Below are 18,991 nucleotides of genomic sequence, written 5' to 3' on the forward strand. Positions count from 1 at the left end.
CATAATAATGTACAAAAAATTTAATGGAAAAATGATAATCCGATTAGAAAAAAACAGATAAGAAGCAAGAATATGTTTTGGTATCTGGCTCTAGTCCGTAAAAAAAAGTCTAGTCGAAACATTTACTAGAATGCAGTTCCACTCTCTAGAGGCCACTGTAATGAGTAGAGGGCCACTTATTAAATAAAAGCATTGGGTCCTGTTCTGTTTTGTAAATATTTTATGTGGATGACAGAAGAAAGTCCCAAGAAGAATATCATGTAGAACATCTATATACCCTTATAAGACATATTTATTGGAGCAATTCTGATAGAAAAACACCTTAAAATAAGTTTTTACTATTAATCATAACTTTCCATTTCAGTTTCCATTACAGTCCGGTCGATTTGAGTATCGGATAAATCCTTCTCCTTCAATGTGTCCTCCAGGAGAAACGGAATAGACCTGAATAAACTCTTCTTGAAGTCTCTCCCGAAAAAGACGTAGACTATGGGATTAACGCAACTGTTGAAGAAGCCGATGCAGTATACAACATGGGAGACTATCATGTCAACGGTGAAATTCAGGTCAACATTCAGGACTTCTAGTAAAGGCCATATGTGAAAGGGGAACCAAAAACAGAAAAAGCAGAGTACAATAGTGATGATGACCTTCAGGGGTCTGTTTGATCTTGAGAGACTTCTTGTTCTTCTTAACCGAAATAGGATGAAGCTATAGCAAGTTACTATGATCGAAAATGGGATGAGGAACATGGAGACAAATCTGACGACTATCATAGTTTTATACCTCATTGTGTCCGTATCATCGTCTTCCGCATATAGGGGAATACAATATGAGATTCTATTTTCAGAGTCATGAAGAATGTCAAAGAAAGCCAGATAAGGGGAGCTAAGCATAAAGCAGATGAACCAAATTGTCAATGAAATGGTTAATGCCAACCTGGGAGACTTGTGGTTCTTTGACCACACAGGACACATGACTGACGTGCATCGGTCAACGCTGATGATCATCAGGAAAGAGGTGCTGACCGACATGTTCAGGAACAGAACTGTGAATACGACCTTGCACATGGCCTGACCAAAGGGCCAATGTCCATCCATAATCCACTCGGTAATCTGGAGGGGGAAGGTCAAGTTGAATACAAAGTCAGCTATGGCCAAATTGAGAAACCATAAAATGGTGACCGTCTTCTTCATCTTGAATCCGGCAATCCAGATGACCAGGCCGTTCCCAGTAAATCCCAGGATGAAGGTTATACTGTATAAGATTATGTTAATAATTTGGATTATGTGAAAAACATTTCCTTGAGCTCCTGGATCCTCTGTGTTGTTGTACGTTGTGAAATAATCAGGAAAAGTTACATTCTCCATCGTTTACAGTATCCTGGAACCAAATAAATAAAAATATGACAATGGAAAGAGAGAGTTAACATTTTCTATTATTGTGTAAAAAAAAAAAAAAGTGGCCACATTTTTTAGTTAGTTATTTTAATAATTTTTTTGCCTCACCTAGGGTTTTGTTGCAACATTGTAGGGGTTGAGAGTAGGAGGAGCCTATGTGTATATATTTTTTATTGTCCGCTCTTTTAGTTGCTTACCTCCAGGCTACATCCTGGTCTTTCTTTTGGAGTGTTCATCGTGTGATCACTGCAGCCAATCAAGAACCTTGGCAGTGATGGGCCACTCCACTCCGATGAAGCCATTATGCCCTGAGTATAGCCCGTGACCACTGAGGCCATTGATTGACTGAGGCATATATACGAAAACCGCTACAAAAAGGAAGATCAGGGTGCAGACGGGAGCCCACATTGAGTACAGCAGGAAACAGCTTGGACATATGAAGGGCAGGTGTTAAAGGGGTACTCTGCCCTAGACATCTTATCCCCTATCCAAAGGATAGGGGATAAGATGTCTGATCTCGGGGGTCCCGCCACTGGGGACCCCCACGATCTTAGCTGGTGCCCCCTAGACATCCGGTGCACGGAGCGAACGTTGCTCCATGCCGGATGACTGGTGATGCGAGGCAGAGGCTCGTGGCGTCACGGTCACGCCCTGCTCGTGACGTCAGTGCCATGCCCCCTCAATGCAAGTCTATGGGAGGGGGTGTGACGGGCATCCTGCCCCCTCCCATAGACTTGCATTGAGGGCATGAGCGGGCCGCGGCTGAGAGGTCCCTAGCCACCTGCGCTGAACACTACACTCTAAACGAACGCCGGGTGCAGTATGGAGATCACAGGGGTGCCCAGCGGCGGGACCCCCACGATCAGACATCTTATCCCCTATCCTTTGAATAGGGGATAAGATGTCTTTGGCAGGAATAATCCATTTAAGGTTTGATGCTGCTTTGCTTTTGCAGATCCTTGACTGCTCAAAATTTATAGAACCGAAATCCTGAGAGATAAGGTTTGCTCCTCTGTTTGTGACCCTAAAATCCTTCAGTGTCTTCCAATGAAAATAATTCTGCATAGAGGAATCAACCCCAATTCCTTAACACCAATGGGTTAAGGGGGGCAATTCATTTTTTACATGGGTGATAGGTTTTTAATAAATCTTTATCTTCAATAAATTCAAGTACCATTTACACGCTGCATTTTGTATTAGTGCATACTGTTTTTCTTTATTAAAATTCACTGGATGATCTGAAACATTAAAATATGACAAAACTACCAAATCAGATAAGGGGCAAATACTTTTTCCCACTTTTTCACGCTGTAGGATTTTCTTTAAAAAAAAAATGTATTACCAGGTTGATTCCGAGCTAAAGTGGAGGGAAATAGCCTGGAAAAAAATTGTTCTTGTCCCTACTGAAAGTTTGTAAAATAAAGTCTAATGTCTAATGATTTTTTTCAAATTTTGCAAAACCCAGGGTAATACCGTAAACATAATTACATAACTATATCAAGTCCATCAAGTTCAGCCCTACAACCCTACAGTGAAACCTCTTTGAGTCACTTGGAGAGGTTTCACTAAATGGCAAAATGTGTAATTTTAAGCTCCCTAAAAATGCAAAAATAAATTCTAGAATAAAAACAAATATTCGGGTAGAAGTGATCTGCTCCTTACCTTTTGGCTCTTGTAAAGTCTTCTGTTTTGTCTTCTCTCCGTATCCAGTGTTATACAGAGTCTAATGCTTTCTGCTTTTGTTTCCTTCACCATCTGTCATTTTGCAACGGCCGCCCCAATACGAGAAAACGATAAGGAATAAAACGATAAGGAATCACTCCGCGATCTGTGAAGATATTGTCTCTTAGGAAGCCATATGTTTGACATTGAGATAAGCATCACTGGTTTATCTATAGAAGACTCTGAAAAAGAGATCCAGACCGAAATGTAATATAAGTTTTTCTGTACACATTCGGAAACATTTAAAACATTGTATTAAATTCTTATAGAAGTCATTTAATACATTCCACCTGCTCGTATTCTGCCGACTTTGGCAATTCCCATAGAGTATTAATAGAGCTGTGGGTTACCACCAATCCGTTCTCCGGGGAGACTCTTCTCCCCTTCTGGATATCATGGAGGGGTCCCAGAAGTCAGACCTCCTGCAATAAGATAGTTATCCCCTATCCTGAGGGTTGAGGATAGCTATTATATCAGCTTACCAAGACCCTTCGAAGCGCTTGGTTAGCGTGAAACAGTCTGTCCCATTCCTACCCCACCTGCCTCCACCCCTCATCAGCCTGTTATGCCTGACACGGTGAAATAAAGAATTACCTCTGGATGGTGAGTGCTGACTCTGTTTTCTTCTTTACTACTGTCTATATGGATCGCACCTGAGTGGTTTAATAAACTTGAAAGAATTCTAAATAAATTCATTTGGGAGCACAATGACGCCCCGGCTAAAATACTCTTTCTTTTCACTGGCTGCATGTATTCCTTGATAATCTGCAGTTGTTGTTTTCTTTTTTCAAAGAAAGCTGCTCTGTTTTTCTAAAATAACCCTTTAAAGGGGTATTCCAGGCAAAAACTTTTTTATATATATATCAACTGGCTCCGGAAAGTTAAACAGATTTGTAAATGACTTCTATTAAAAAATCTTAATCCTTCCAATAGTTATTAGCTTCTGAAGTTGAGTTGCTGTTTTCTGTCTAACTGCTTTCCGATGACTCACGTCCCGGGAGCTGTGCAGCTCCTATGGGGATATTCTCCCATCATGCACAGCTCCCGGGACGCGACATAATCATTGAGCAGTTAGACAGAAAACTTCAGAAGCTAATAACTATTGGAAGGATTAAGATTTTTTAATAGAAGTAATTTACAAATCTGTTTAACTTTCCGGAGCCAGTTGATATATAAAAAAAAGTTTTTGCCTGGAATACCCCTTTAAGTTTTAGGGAAAAAAGAACTTGATTATTTGCCTCATGTAAAGAAAGGCCTGTTGCGTTATAAGTTTTGACACAACATATTGTACGTACAGTATCTGTATCTCTATACAACTTCAAAACCAAATGGTAAAGTCAGCTAGTATATCCGTAGTGTGTACACTGCTTTTTTCTGTTTTGTGAGCTTTTTTTTCATACATTTTTCAGCTTTATTATGCCTTAACCCTTTAAGGACGCAGCCCTTTTTCACCGAAAGGACTGAGCCCTTTTTTGCAATTCTGACCACCGTCACTTTACAAATTAATAACTCTAAAACGCTTTTACCGAATATATTCTGATTCTGAGATAGTTTTTTCGTGACATATTCTACTTTATTTTGGTGGTAAATTTTCGGCGTTACTTGCATCCTTTCATGGTGAAAAATCCCAAAATTTCATGAAAATTTTGAAGATTTTGCATTTTTCTAACTTTGAAGCTCTCTGCTTGTAAGGGAAATGGATATTCCAAATACCGTATATACTCGAGTATAAGCCGACCCGAGTATAAGCCGAGACCCCTAATTTCAACCCAAAATCCCAGGAAAAGTTATTGACTCGAGTATAAGCCTAGGGTGGGAAATACCTCATCCCCCCATGTAATCATCCAGACCCGTCATTAACATCCTCATCATCATCCCACACATCCCCCCTTCATCATGCCCTTATCATCCCACACATCCCCCCTTCATCATCCCCTTATCATCCCACACATCCCCCCTTCATCATCCCCTTATCATCCCACACATCCCCCCTTCATCATCCCCTTGTCATCATCCCACACATCCCCCCTTCATCATCCCCTTATCATCCCACACATCCCCCCTTCATCATCCCCTTATCATCCCACACATCCCCCCTTCATCATCCCCTTGTAATCATCCCACACCCCCCCTTCATCATCCCCACCCCCCTTCATCATCCCCACACCCCCCCCCCTTCATCATCCTCTTCTCATCATTCGCCCTCAGTGGTATTCAACCTGCGGACCTCCAGAGGTTTCAAAACTACAACTCCCAGCAAGCCCGGGCAGCCATCGGCTGTCCGGGCTTGCTGGGAGTTGTAGTTTTGAAACCTCCGGAGGTCCGCAGGTTGAAGACCACTGCGGCCTTCAACATCATCCAGCCCCCTCTCACCCCCTTTAGTTCTGAGTACTCACCTCCGCTCTGCGCTGGTCCGGTCCTGCAGGGCTGTCCGGTGAGGAGGTGGTTCGGGCTGCTATCTTCACCGGGGGCGCCTCTTCTCCGCGCTTCCGGCCCGGAATAGAGGCGTTGCCTTGACAATGACGCAGCAGTACGTTGGCAATGAACGCACCTCTGCGTCATTGTCACGGCAACGTGACTATTCTGAGGCCGGGCCCGAAGCGCTTAGAAGAGGCCTCCCCGGTGAAGATAGCAGCCCGGAACCACTATCCCACCGGACCACCTCCTCTCCGGACAGCCCTGCAGGACCGGACCAGCGCCGAGCGGAGGTGAGTACTCAGAACTAAAGGGGGTGAGAGGGGGCTGGATGATGTTGAAGGCCGCAGTGGTCTTCAACCTGCGGACCTCCGGAGGTTTCAAAACTACAACTCCCAGCAAGCCCGGACAGCCGATGGCTGCCCGGGCTTGCTGGGAGATGTAGTTTTGAAACCTCTGGAAGTCCGCAGGTTGAAGACCACTGCGGGTGGGGGAGTTCACTCGAGTATAAGCCGAGGGGGGTGTTTTCAGCACGAAAAATCGTGCTGAAAAACTCGGCTTATACTCGAGTATATACGGTATATTTTATTTTTCTTAACAAATACAATATGTCTTCTTTATGTTGGCATCATAAAATGGACATATTTTAACTTTTTGAAAAAATTTGAGGGCTTCAAAGTGGAGCAGCAATTTTCTGAAATGTCATGAAAATTGCAAAATATGAAGGGACAGATGTTACAGAACTACAACTCCCAGCATGCCTGGGCAGTCTGGGCATGCTGAGAGTTGTAGTTTGGCAACATCTGGAGGGTTACCGTTTGGGCACCACTGTAACAGTGGTCTCCAAACTGTGACCCTCCAGATGTTGCAAAACTGCAACTCCCAGCATGCCCAGACTGCCAAAGCCTGTCTGGGCATGCTGGGAGTTGCAGTTCGGCCTTCCTAGTTGTTGCCACAGTAAAGATCGCTTTACTTTCAATTTCATTTCCCCCCCCACCGTTGTTTCCCTACCTGAGCCGGGATCTCTGCAGTCTCCACGATGATCTTCGGTCCCCACGCCATCTTCAGGTAATGTACTGGTCTCCATCTTCTCCCCCCGTTCTGCCCGACATCCAGGGGCGGGCAGAATGGGGGGTTTCCATGGCAACCCCCTGTCCTGTGGCTGCCATTGGTCAGAACTCAGTTCTGACTAATGGCAGGGGATAGGAGGAGATTGCAGCACTGCGACTTTGCTCCTATCCTGCAGGATGATCGGGGGTGTCACTGACAACTCTGATCATCCCTATTTTCATCTGCCTGATGAAGCTGCTGTTGCAGTGAAACGCGTTGCATGCTGGGAGTATAAACTACCCTTGCTTTTACCTATCCATGCTTCTTCTGTGACCTGCGCCATTGAAAGCCGGCACCTCTGTCTGAAGTCTGCCTCCATATACCTCCTGCTCAGCCGGCTGACTGCAGACACTACATGCGCTCACCATTGTTGTGTATGTGGGTACACAACACTTCCAGGTGAGCCTCCTCTTTCAGCGCATAAGTTGCCTGACAAGTTACTCGTTTAATACACCATGGAGTGCTTTGTTTTTTGTCGTTTTTAGTTATGTTTGAGATAACATTGTTGTTTTTTAGATAATATTACTATTGTTTATTTAGCCACAATTATTACTTTTACTTTTTATCAAAAAGGAATCGTGTCAAACTGTTGTGTATGAAAGTATGTCGTGTTTTAAATGATAATTGCAATTTTATGTCTGCGGGTTTGGAGTGAATATTTAGTCGGTAATTCAGGTTTTATTTATACGTGCAAAAAGACAAGTGATGCTGTCATTTGTAAAAACTTTTTATACGATGTAGATAATAACATTATATGGATATTTATTTGAAAAATCCTGTCTTGCTGTGTTTCCCATGCAAAGACCAAATACAGAAAGTGTAGACGGACAAGCAGGGCTCTGTACACTGAGGACAAGCAGGGCTCTGTACACTGAGGACAAGCGGGGCTCTGTACACTGAGGACAAGCAGGGCTCTGTACACCGAGGACAAGCAGGGCTCTGTACCCTGAGGACAAGCGGGGCTCTGTACACCGAGGGCAAGCGGGGCTCTGTACACCGAGGGCAAGCAGGGCTCTGTACACTGAGGACAAGCAGGGCTATTGGTCCGTGTAAAAGGGCCAGTGATCAGCTGACGGAAGAGCAGACACTTGTTTATCAGCCAATTTGGTGCGGCCAATAAAATCATTGCTATTAGTCACACTCCGCCCTGTAAAAATAGGTAATGTTTGGCTGATAATAAAGAAAAACACACCATAAAACTGTAAAAAGCATAAAAACTTTATTGAAAATGTCTTAAAACTATAAGAAAAATACACCTGACATCTATAAGGCACGAGTAATATGTCTACATTCCAACAATATGTAAATACCCATAACAAACAATCAAATATTATGCAGTCATGAAATGATATCTTATTTAAGGCAATATTTACAGTTTTCTAAAATAAAAATAATAGAATAAATCAGACCCCCATTTAGGGACAGAAAAGAGTTGGCATAGATCAATAGTTCCAGAGAATATTAAAAAAAGGAAAACTTTCTTATATATTAGACAAAAATGCTTCTTTCTCCTGTTATTAATTTTTTATTCTGCCCCCTCCTGTAAGACTGTATTACACTCAGAAAATCAGCTCAGGTTTGTCCTGTATCTACAAGACAAGCAATTTAACTCTATGGAGAGGGAAGAGAGGAGCTTATCCCACCAGCTCTGGAAGAACTAAAAATTATAAATAAAGACTGCAGAGCAGAAATCTGCTGAAAAATGATATATACAGTACAAGTTATATAATGGGCGGAAATAGTGCTGCTTCTCGTGTACACACACAGGACAGCGCATTATGAAAAGTCTCCTGAAATGATAGCTACAAGTTTTAAAACAGTACTGTCATTAAATCAACTACTGAAATGTCAATCAGAAATGAAGATTGAATTGCATCTCAGGAGTGATCGGTCTCAGAAGTGATCGGTCTCAGAAGTGATCGGTCTAAGGAGTGATCGGTCTCAGGAGTGGTCGGTCTCAGCAGTGATCGGTCTCAGGAGTGATCGATCTCTGCAGCGATCGTTCTCAGCAGTGATTGGTCTGCTCAGTGATCAGTCTCAGAAGTGATCGGTCTCAGAAGGTATCGGTCTCAGAAGTGATCGGTCTCAGGAGTGATCGGTCTCAGAAGTGATCGGTCTCAGGAGTGATCGGTCTCAGGAGTGATCGGTCTCAGCAGTGATTGGTCTCAGGAGTGATCGGTCTCAGGAGTGATCGGTCTCAGGAGTGATCGGTCTCAGGAGTGATCGGTCTCAGGAGTGATCAGTTTCAGGAGTGATCGGTCTCAGCAGTGATTGGTCTCAGAAGTGAACGGTCTCAGCAGTGATCGGTTTCAGCAGTGAATGTTCTCAGCAGTGATCAGTCTCAGGAGTTATCTGTCTCAGCAGTGATCAGTCTCAGGAGTGATCGGTCTCAGCAGTGATCGGTCTCAGGAGTGATCGATCTCAGCAGTGATCAGTCTCAGGAGTTATCTGTCTCTGCAGTGATCGGTCTAAGGAGTGATCGGTCTCAGCAGTGATCGGTCTCAGGAGTGATCGGTCTCAGCAGTGATCAGTCTCAGCAGTGATCATTCTCAGGAGTGATCTGTCTCAGCAGTGATTGGTCTCAGGAGGGATCTGTCTCAGCAGTGATCGGTCTCAGCAGTGATTGGCCTCAGGAGGGATCAATCTCAGCAATGATTGGTCTCAGCAGTGATCAGTCTCAAAAGTGATCAGTGTCAGCAGTGATCAGCCTCAGGAGTTATTGGTCTCAGCAATGATTAGTCTCAGGAGTGATCAGTCTCAGGATTGATCAGTCTAAGGAGTGATCGGTCTCAGGAGTGATCGGTCTCAGGAGTGATTGGTCTCAGCAGTGATCGGTCTCAGGAGTGATCGGTTTTAGGAGTGATCGGTCTCAGCAGTGATTGGTCTCAGAAGTGATCGGTCTCAGCATTGATCGGTTTCAGCAGTTAATGTTCTCAGCAGTGATCAGTATCAGGAGTTATCTGTCTCAGCAGAGATCAGTCTCAGGAGTGATCGGTCTCAGCAGTGATCGGTCTCAGGAGTGATCGATCTCAGCAGTGATCAGTCTCAGGAGTTATCTGTCTCTGCAGTGATCGGTCTCAGGAGTGATCGGTCTCAGCAGTGATCGGTCTCAGGAGTGATCGGTCTCAGCAGTGATCAGTCTAAGCAGTGATCATTCTCAGGAGTGATCTGTCTCAGCAGTGATTGGTCTCAGGAGTGATCGGTCTCAGCAGTGATCGGTCTCAGCAGTGATTGGCCTCAGGAGTGATCAATCTCAGCAATGATTGGTCTCAGCAGTGATCAGTCTCAAGAGTGATCAGTGTCAGCAGTGATCAGCCTCAGGAGTTATTGGTCTCAGCAATGATTAGTCTCAGGAGTGATCAGTCTCAGGATTGATCAGTCTAAGGAGTGATCGGTCTCAGGAGTGATCAGCCTTAGCAGTGAGATCCAGTGCGATCATCAATTTTGACATGTCTGTCCGACATGTCAGAAGTAGTTTTTTTATGACAGTAACAATTTAATGCATTATTGTGACTTTAAAAATCCTTTTAACAAGCTTCTGGCTTTGACCATTTCATGCACACAAAAAAACAGGTCATATTCCAGTGCCCCCCATGATCACAATCAGCTCTGTGATAGCTTTGCCAATTTATGTAAATGGACATTTCAATCTTATCTTTGTGGTTTTCCAGCACCCTCCCTCTTGTTTGCAGCCCCGGAGGTGGTTGTGAAGCCAAAAGCAGCCAAATTGGCCGAGTTGTGTAGTTTGGATAACAATTACCAACCTAAGGGGAAAATACTCATTCCGGCTCCTCATTTCATAAGTGAATTACTTTTTTTCCCAATTTTTGAAAAATGTAACAAAAGGTTATTCCAACAACCTTCATAGGAGTAAAGGACCATGGTTTACAGCATTGGTGGTAACTGTACTGACCCCACAATCAATGTCTGACCTTTCATTAAGAACTTTCTCCAACATGGACGGTATGGACCTCCTAAAATTTTTTCCAAAATCTCGGGAAAATATAATGTAAAGAATGGGGTTGATGCAACTGCTGAAGTAAGCCAGGCAGATCGATACTTCCGTAATGACCATATCTATTCTGTTTAATTGGTCACTGAATTTTACAAATGGCCATGTGTTATATGGAAACCAGCATATGAAGAAACATACTATGACAGAGGTGATGACTTGAAGAGGCCGCCGGGATCTACTAGATTTCTTAATTTTTCTCAACTTGAAAAAAAGTAGCAGATAGGATGTGAGAATAATGGCAAAAGGGAAGGCAAACATGGTGATATTTTTGGTTATGAACATGGCTTTCCGTTTTTTTAACGTATGATTTTCGTTAGATCTGGAATATTTTGGATAGCACTCAGTTACATCCTCAAAGGCATGGTTAAACACCACATAAGGGATACTTATGAGAAGACTCAATATCCAAATAAGTAAAGCAATGATGGCTGCCAACCGAGGGGTCCTGTAAAGTTTGGTCCATATTGGCCAAAAAATACAAACACATCGATCAATGTGGATGATGGTCATAAAATACACACTGCATAACATATTTAGGAACAAAATAGTAATACCGGCCTTACACAAGAAATTATCGTAAGGAATCTCCCAGAACAAAGCCCACTCGGAAATTCGCAAAGGAAGAGACAAACAAGTGATGAGATCAGCGATGGCCAGGTTTAGGAACCACACGGTGTTGACAGTCTTTACCCTGAAACCGGCAATGAAAATGATGACCAAACCATTTCCGATGACCCCCAAAACTAAAGTGACACTGTACCATATGATGCACATTGTGGGTATATAAACGTATGGATCAGTGAAAGTATATTCATTGTTGTCCTCATCTTCTATGTCCAAAACATAATCCCTGCAAAACAAGTTATAAAAAATAGAGGGGGAGATTTATCAAAACCTGTGAAGAGGAAAAGTTGCCAAGTTGCCCATAGCAACCAATCAGATCGCCTCTTTCATTTTTTATCAAGGCCTCTGCAAAATGAAAGAAGCCATCTGATTGGTTGCTATGGGCAACTGGGCAACTTTTCCTTTGCCCCAGTTTTGATAAATCTCCCCCATAGTGAATGAGTTTTTTTTTTTTAACCCATGAGCACTCTCTATACCAGTTGGACCCCGGTTGCCATGACCCACTGCTAATGCTGGCACTGTTGGAGCACCGATCGCACAGACAGAAGCCAGGTAAGAGACCTCTGTCTGTGCTCTCAGCTGACCGGAACCCTGCAATTTTGTCGTGGTGGTCCCGATAAGCTCGCTGAGCTAACCAGCAACAATTTTTTAGCACTTTTACATGCTGTGAATGGCCTGGACCGACTGGTGATGCCTGGCTTAAGCCGTGGGTCCAAGCTGCTGATACTGTTGAACTGCAGCTAGAACTGATACACAAAGAGAAAGTCTTTGCCTCCCCCACCCCACATAGAGAATATATGTGAGTCCTGCTTTCCCTGCCACCACATATAGGGAGCCTGTTAGTCCTCCTTTCCTCACCCCCACATAGAGGAAGCCTCACAGCCCTCCTTTCCCACCTCCGACATAGAGAGAGCCTCTGAGTCCCTACCCCCCATAGATGAAACCTGAGAGTCCCCACCCCACATAAAAGAAGCCTATGAGTCGGCCTTTCTCCACCCCAAATAGAGGAAGCCTGTGAGTCCCCATCCCCACACAGAGGAAGCCTGTGACTTGTCCTTTCTCCACCCCCACATAGAGGAATCCTGTGAGTCCTACTTTTCTCACCCTTCCATAGAGGAAGCATGTGAGTCCTATTTTCCCTATGTAGAGGAAGCCTGTGAGTCCCCACCCCACATAATGGAAGCCTTTGAGACCCCATCCCCATAGAAGAAGCCTATGTGTTGTCCGTTCTCCACCCCCAAATAGAGAAAGCCTGTGAGTCCCGACCCCACAAAGAGGAAGCCTGGGATTTCTCCACTCCAGACTGTAAGTCCTACTTTCCCCACCCCCACATGGAAGAAACCTGTGAGTCCTACTTTTCCTACCCTTACATAGAGGAAGCCTGTGAGACCTATTTCACCCACCCCCACATAAAGGAAGCCTGTGAGACCCCACCCTGAGGAAGCCTGTGACTTGTCCTTTCTACAACCCCACATAGAGGAAGCCTGTGAGTCCTATTTTCCCCACCCTTAAATAGAGGAAGCTTGTGAGTCCTCCTTTTTCCACCCCAACATAGAGGAACACTGGGACTCGTACATTCACCACCCCTATATAGAGGAAGTAGGTGGGTCCTCCTTTTTCTACCCCAACATAGAGGAAGACTGGGACTCGTACTTTCACCACCCCTATATAGAGGAAGTAGGTGGGTCCTCCTTTCCTTTCCCCATATAAAAGAAACCTGTGAGTCCTGTTTTCACTACCCTACATAGAAGCTACACAAAATAATTTACAACTTTTTTACATCAGAGCTGATATCAGTATTTTCTATGAAGAATGCATCATGTGACAGGATTCTCTTCTACTGCATCTTATTTGTCTTTGCTTACAGTCACCCTCACACTTTGCGTTTTCTTATTATATTTTTCTGCATACAACTATATAGACTTGTCCTGTCTTGGGGGATTTGGAGCTTAGACAATATGAATTCTTTTTAGGGCAATAAGATCAGAGGACTGATAAGTATTGTCCATTGTTATATCTTCAAGTGATATCTTTATTTCTGTTAAATAATATTACCCATAATAGTCTGTCTTGTTTTGAGAAGTGTCATTATTCCATTCCATGTTGGGTTTTCCAGTTAGGAAATCAAAACCTAAAACGAATACATAAAGAATTATTTATTTATAATATATTATATATTTGTCATGAATTTCATACTCCCAATCTGTTTTGATCTTACAATGATATGCTATAAATTCAAGCCAGATACAATACAGATGGTCCAGTTAAAATTTTGGTAATACTTGATGATTGGTCTTACGTTTCTCCTGGGGGCTCTGCCCCCGTGTGACGTCACGCTCCGCCACCTCAATGCAAGCCTATGGGAGGGGGCGTGACAGCTGTCACGCCCCCTCCCATAGGCTTGCATTGAGGGGGCGGAGCGTGACGTCACATGAGGGCAGAGCCATGATGTCACGATACTCCGGCCCCGTGATCGGCAGTCATCAGATCGGGAGCGAACATGCTCCAGGGGCTGATGGTAACGGGGTGCTGCGTGAAAGATCACGGGGGTCCCCATCAGCGGGACCCCCCTCGATCAGGCATCTTATTCCCTATCCTTTGGATAGGGGATAAGATGTCTTAGCGCTGGAGTACCCCTTTAAATGCAATGCAATATTACCTATGGTGTACACCTCACATCCTTTCCCTAGAACCTGAGGAATAAGGACCAAGGCTAAAATTCAACCTGCTAGATTTTTGTTCCTGTGATGGATGTTGTTATATATCCCATAGACATTAGATTGCTGACTGGCACCATCAAAATTAATACAAAAAAAAATCGAATAGCTTTAAAGGGGTACTCCCAAATTTTTTTTAAACTTAACTGGTGGCAGAAAGCTATGCAGATTTGTAAATGACAACATTTTTAAGTGAAGCCTTTCAGTACATAGTTGCTATGTACCCTGGGGAAAGTTGTGTAGTTCTTTCCAGTCTGACGGCAGTGCTCTTTGCTTCCACCTCTGTCCGTGTCAGGAACTACCCTGTAGCAAATACTCATAGCGAACCTCTCTTGCTTTGGACAGTCCCTGACACGAACAGAGGTGTCTCCAACCCTACACGAACCAAATGGGCAGATCCAGAGAAATTGGTCAACCTTGAGGTAGCCATTGTGCCAGCTCCTGTTACCCGAAGCTTCCATTCTATGTGTATAATCACATTCATCCTTTATCAGTAACAGCACTACACCTGCCCACAGATCGTGTGTGGTATTGCGGCTCAGCTCCATTCCCTTTGGCTTCAGTACCAGACACACAACACATGGACAGATGCAGCATTTTTCTTGGTATGGGGGGGGGGGGGGAGGGAGGAGGACACATGTTTTTCTAAATCTAGACAACTGGTTAAAATTACTTATATACAAAAAAATAAAAAAGAAGCAGAATTCTATCTTACCTTTTTTTTTTTTAGAATCGGGTAAAACTTATTCTCTCTCATGTAAATCTGGCATTATAATGTCAAAGAATGACTGAATACTGTTCTCTTCTGTTTGTTCAGTTTTAAGTCTCTCATGGGATTGTATCTTCATGACGGAACATCACTATCTGTGTTGGCGTGACTTATTGAGAGATTAGATGCTCAGATACTAAAACGGTTGATACCCATGGGATGAAAGAAACTACATAATTTAAAAGGAATAAACACAAAAAAAAAAAAAAAAAGATTTAAATGTTACCACCTATAATGCTTGGCAATGCGTTATATATGGTAAAATCTTCATCCGCACCATCACCAGGGAATGTTCCTGCCTGCAAGGATAGTGAGGATATGAAGCTTGAAACTCTCCCCTGGGTGGGAAGCTATACTTACCTAGTCCCACTGCTCCGGCCGTAGCAACGCCCCCTTGGTTTGATTGATCAGCTTTGCTCTGTCTGCTTAGGAAGCAGAGTGATGACGGGGGCCGTCAATCACCCCATTACTACGTTACTATGGCAGGAGCAGTGAAACAAGGTAAGTATAGTTCCCCGCCCACGGGACCGGCAGAGGGCAGTTTCAAACTGTTTAAAAATCTGATGATTGGTTCCCTTCAATGAATGTCTGATAGATGGGGTCCATGATTATGTTGTCCCCAGGCCCAGGTCCCCCTAATAAAATAACAAACACTTTATCTCATCTTCCTCCGGTCCCTTGTAGCTCCGGTATTGGAGAGCCCCAATCGCATCCAGTAATACTGGGGAGTGACAGTGCCGCTCGGCAATTACTGACTGAGGTAGAACACCACTGTGTCTGAGCTGAGCTGTGATGTCACGTCTATAGCTATGGCTGGCTCCAGGAAACTGACTGTCAGAGGACACCTTTCTGAGAAGGCATTTGATCCCCAAACTACGAGGGATCAATGTGATGGAACACCGCCGCAGCCAACCATTAGCTGAGTATCAGCACCAGGAAGAGGATTGCACTCAGGAAAGGAACAGCAATACTGGAGACATCAGGGGAGTGTATTAAGTAAGTAAAAGTATATTTTTATTTCAGGCAGTCTGAATATACAGTGGGGCAAAAAAAGTATTTAGTCATCCACCAATTATGCAAGTTCTCCCACTTGATGAGAGAGGCCAATCACATTGTCTGATTTTTAAAGAATTTATTTGCATATTATGGTGGAAAATAAGTATTTGGTCAATAACAAAAGTTCATCTCAGTACTTTGTTATATACCCTTTGTTTTCAATGACAGAGGTCCAAAATTTTCTGTAAGTCTTCACTAGGTTTTCACACACTTTTGCTGGTATTTTGGCTCATTCCTCCATGCAGATCTCCTCTAGAGCAGTGATGTTGTGTGACTGTCGCTGGGCAACACAACTTCCTCCAAAAGTTTTCTATGGGGTTGAGATCTGGAGACTGGTTAGGCCACTCCAGGACCTCAAAATGCTTCTTATTAAGTAACTCCTTCGTTGTCCAGGCAATGTGTTTGGGATCATTGTCATGCTAAAAGACCCAGCCATGTTTCATCTTCAATGCCCTTGCTGATGGAAGGAGGTTTTCACTCAAAATCTCACGATACATGGCCCCATTCATTCTTTCCTTTACACCAATCAGTTGTCCTGGTCCCTTTGCAGAAGAACATCCCCAAAGCATGATGTTTCCACCCCCATGCTTCACAGTAGGTATGGTGTTCTTTGGATGCATTCGTTCTCCTCCAAACACGACGAGTTGAGTTTTTACCAAAATGTTCTAATTTGGTTTCATCTGACCATATGACATTCTCCCAATACTCTTCTGGATCCTCCAAATGCTCTCTAGCAAACTTCATCTGGACATGTACTGGCTTAAGCAGGGGGACACATCTGGCACTGCATGATTTGAGTCCCTGGTGGCCTAGTATGTTACTGATGGTAGCCTTTGTTACTTTGGTCCCTGCTCTCTGCAGGTCATTCACTAGGTCCCCCCATGTAGTTCTGGGATTTTTGCTCACCGTTCTTGTGATCATTTTGACACCACGGGGTGAGATCTTGTGTGGAGCCCCAGATCGAGGGAAATTATCAGTGGTGTTGTATGTCTTCCATTTTCTAATAATTACTCCTACAGTTGGGGCCCCTGAGGAAGGAGCGAGAGTGCGCTCGGGGTGTTAGGAGAGCACTGTTTCATATAACATGGGTAAGTGGTAGCAACTGTTTGATGTAGTTTATGCGGTTTATCAGTATATGTGATGTCAGGGGGTCGGAGCCTATTATGGCTATAGAATTTTTCCTGACCTGACCTGATTTTCTGTTTTATGTGTGATATGTTTACAACAAGCTCATACTAGAGTGTGATTACTGTTGCTACACTATTTATAGTATTGTATTTTTCCTTTTGTGGGAGTTTTTGCACATCCTTATACTGCCATGTTTACATAGGTGGGTATATATACCTTGATTACTGAATTATCCAGTGTATCTCTCCTAGCTTTTGTCAGTCTGTGCTTTTATCTGAGCACCTATTATATATGTAATATCATTTTTTGTACTAATAAAGATATTGATTTTATTATCTTATATTTATTATCAACTGGTGTTTTTTCCGGGATATGTAATATGCTCAGTTATGCTGGGTGCTGAAATTGGCTATGGCTTGGAACTATACCACTATTGCAACCTCAAAATAATATACAAAATATCCCCAATGCAAAGACAATCTATATGGCCTAAATATGATGTGCAATGATCACAAAATCCTACTTGCACAGAGTATACGGCAAAACAGAAAATAGAAACCAATCAGAATAAATGGTGCAAAACAGTTTCTAAATATGATCTTTGGTGTTTCTGTTCGGACATGCTAACTCTCTGTTGCAGGCCCGAGGGCTTTCTCAAAGATTTTGGCAGGGAGAAAAATGTCCATCCTTCAAGGGGTTATCAACCATAAGGTGACTTTAGTACTTACCTGCCAGACAGTAATAGACATGCTTAGGAAGGATCTGTGCTGATCTTGTAGCTAAATGGCTATGTTGTGAGTCCACTATAACACTGCTGCTTTTTTTGTGTGAAATGGCTATTTCCTGTCGGAGTTCCCCCCTATAACTACCAGTCCCAGGATCCCTTGTTTGTAAGTTGGAGTTAACTTTTCTCCCTCCCGTACACCAGCCCCCCACCCTTTGCAGCACCCCTGAGCTACAATTCCCTTCAGCACTGTGGAAAATGATCCCCACACCACCCAGCTGTCGCTCCACCCATTGGAGCACAGACAAGCTTCCTTTCAACGCCTGACTAGTGATGTAATGTCTCAGGCTGCACTGCAACCATTTTGTATGCTGTTAAAAATAAACATCTAGGTAAATATCACATAATTACTGCAAGACCAGCCATCAAACACAGGTACAGACACCATATTATGAACTACACTAACTTTACAGCCTCTGTAGCACAGCCAAATAGAAAAAATCCTGGAATATCCCTTTAAGGCACATAATACATACATGCTATTGCACCAATAAACCTTTTATGCTTCAGCACGAGTAAGTGAATATATCTGATGCAGATGTAAACTGATGTTGAGGTTCCTTGGTTCACCACAAGTTTAAAGGGGTACTCCGCTGCTCAGCGTTTTGAACAAACTGAGTCCAAACACTGGAGCTGACGCCAGGAGCTTGTGATGTCATAGCCCCACCCCCTCATGACATCACACCCCACCCCCTCAATGCAAGTCTATGGGAGGGCATGTTACAGCCACCACACCCCATCCCATAGAGTTGCATTGAGGGGGCCGGGCGTGATGTCATGAGGGGGTGGGGCTATGGTATCACGAGCTGCTGGCACCGTTTCCAGCGCTCGGAACAGTTTGTTCCAAACACTGAGCAGCAGAGTACCCCTTTAATGTAGAAATTAACAAAAATGCTCAGCTAGGATTTCACTGTAGATGATTGTGCCAGAAATGCAGACTAAATATCTTCCTCCATTTTTGTGACAAACTGTGACATGAGACTTGGAGAAGTGTATCGAGAAGAAGTCTCCCTGACATGATGGACAGGCTGGCACTGGTCCGACCAGAGGCCTATTATAAGATCCAGTAAATGCTGAACCTTTTAAAGAAGTGCAGAAATTCAGATATATCTTATCAGCCGGCTCTGGAAAACCACTTGCTTGCAGACAGGACTAGTAACAACGTATGTGGCCAATCTGTAGGAGAAATGACTGACAGTAGCAGTACCTAGGCTCTTTAGACTTTTGGTCTCCTTATAAAATAGGACAGGA

The 18,991-nt window shown here is 43.6% G+C and overlaps 2 protein-coding genes across 4 annotated transcripts; both read right to left on the bottom strand.

The window, feature by feature from the left end:
• Nucleotides 1–151: 151 nt before the first annotated feature.
• On the bottom strand, nucleotides 152–11,514 carry LOC130293943 (chemerin-like receptor 1). 3 transcript variants are annotated; one of them, XM_056543256.1, is made up of 3 exons: nucleotides 11,423–11,514; nucleotides 3,063–3,228; nucleotides 152–1,383 (listed from the first exon to the last, which is right to left on the bottom strand). In XM_056543256.1, exon 3 carries the CDS (start codon nucleotides 1,368–1,370, stop codon nucleotides 342–344), a length of 1,029 nt encoding a protein of 342 aa, XP_056399231.1. In that variant the 5' UTR covers nucleotides 1,371–1,383; nucleotides 3,063–3,228; nucleotides 11,423–11,514; the 3' UTR covers nucleotides 152–341. The 3 variants fall into 3 exon arrangements, with proteins under 3 accessions (XP_056399231.1, XP_056399230.1, XP_056399232.1); XM_056543255.1 differs by lacking the exon at nucleotides 11,423–11,514 and adding an exon at nucleotides 6,549–6,635 and having other exon boundaries at nucleotides 3,063–3,304; XM_056543257.1 differs by lacking the exon at nucleotides 11,423–11,514 and adding an exon at nucleotides 6,549–6,575.
• On the bottom strand, nucleotides 10,510–14,464 carry LOC130294298 (N-formyl peptide receptor 3-like). The gene is made up of 4 exons (XM_056543910.1): nucleotides 14,228–14,464; nucleotides 13,946–13,979; nucleotides 13,342–13,417; nucleotides 10,510–11,512 (listed from the first exon to the last, which is right to left on the bottom strand). The coding sequence occupies exons 1-4, from the start codon at nucleotides 14,462–14,464 to the stop codon at nucleotides 10,510–10,512; spliced, it is 1,350 nt and encodes a 449-aa protein (XP_056399885.1).
• Nucleotides 14,465–18,991: the final 4,527 nt, after the last annotated feature.

This window comes from Hyla sarda, chromosome 10, assembly GCF_029499605.1.
Source record: "Hyla sarda isolate aHylSar1 chromosome 10, aHylSar1.hap1, whole genome shotgun sequence".
In the NCBI taxonomy this organism is placed as follows: Eukaryota; Metazoa; Chordata; class Amphibia; order Anura; family Hylidae; genus Hyla; species Hyla sarda.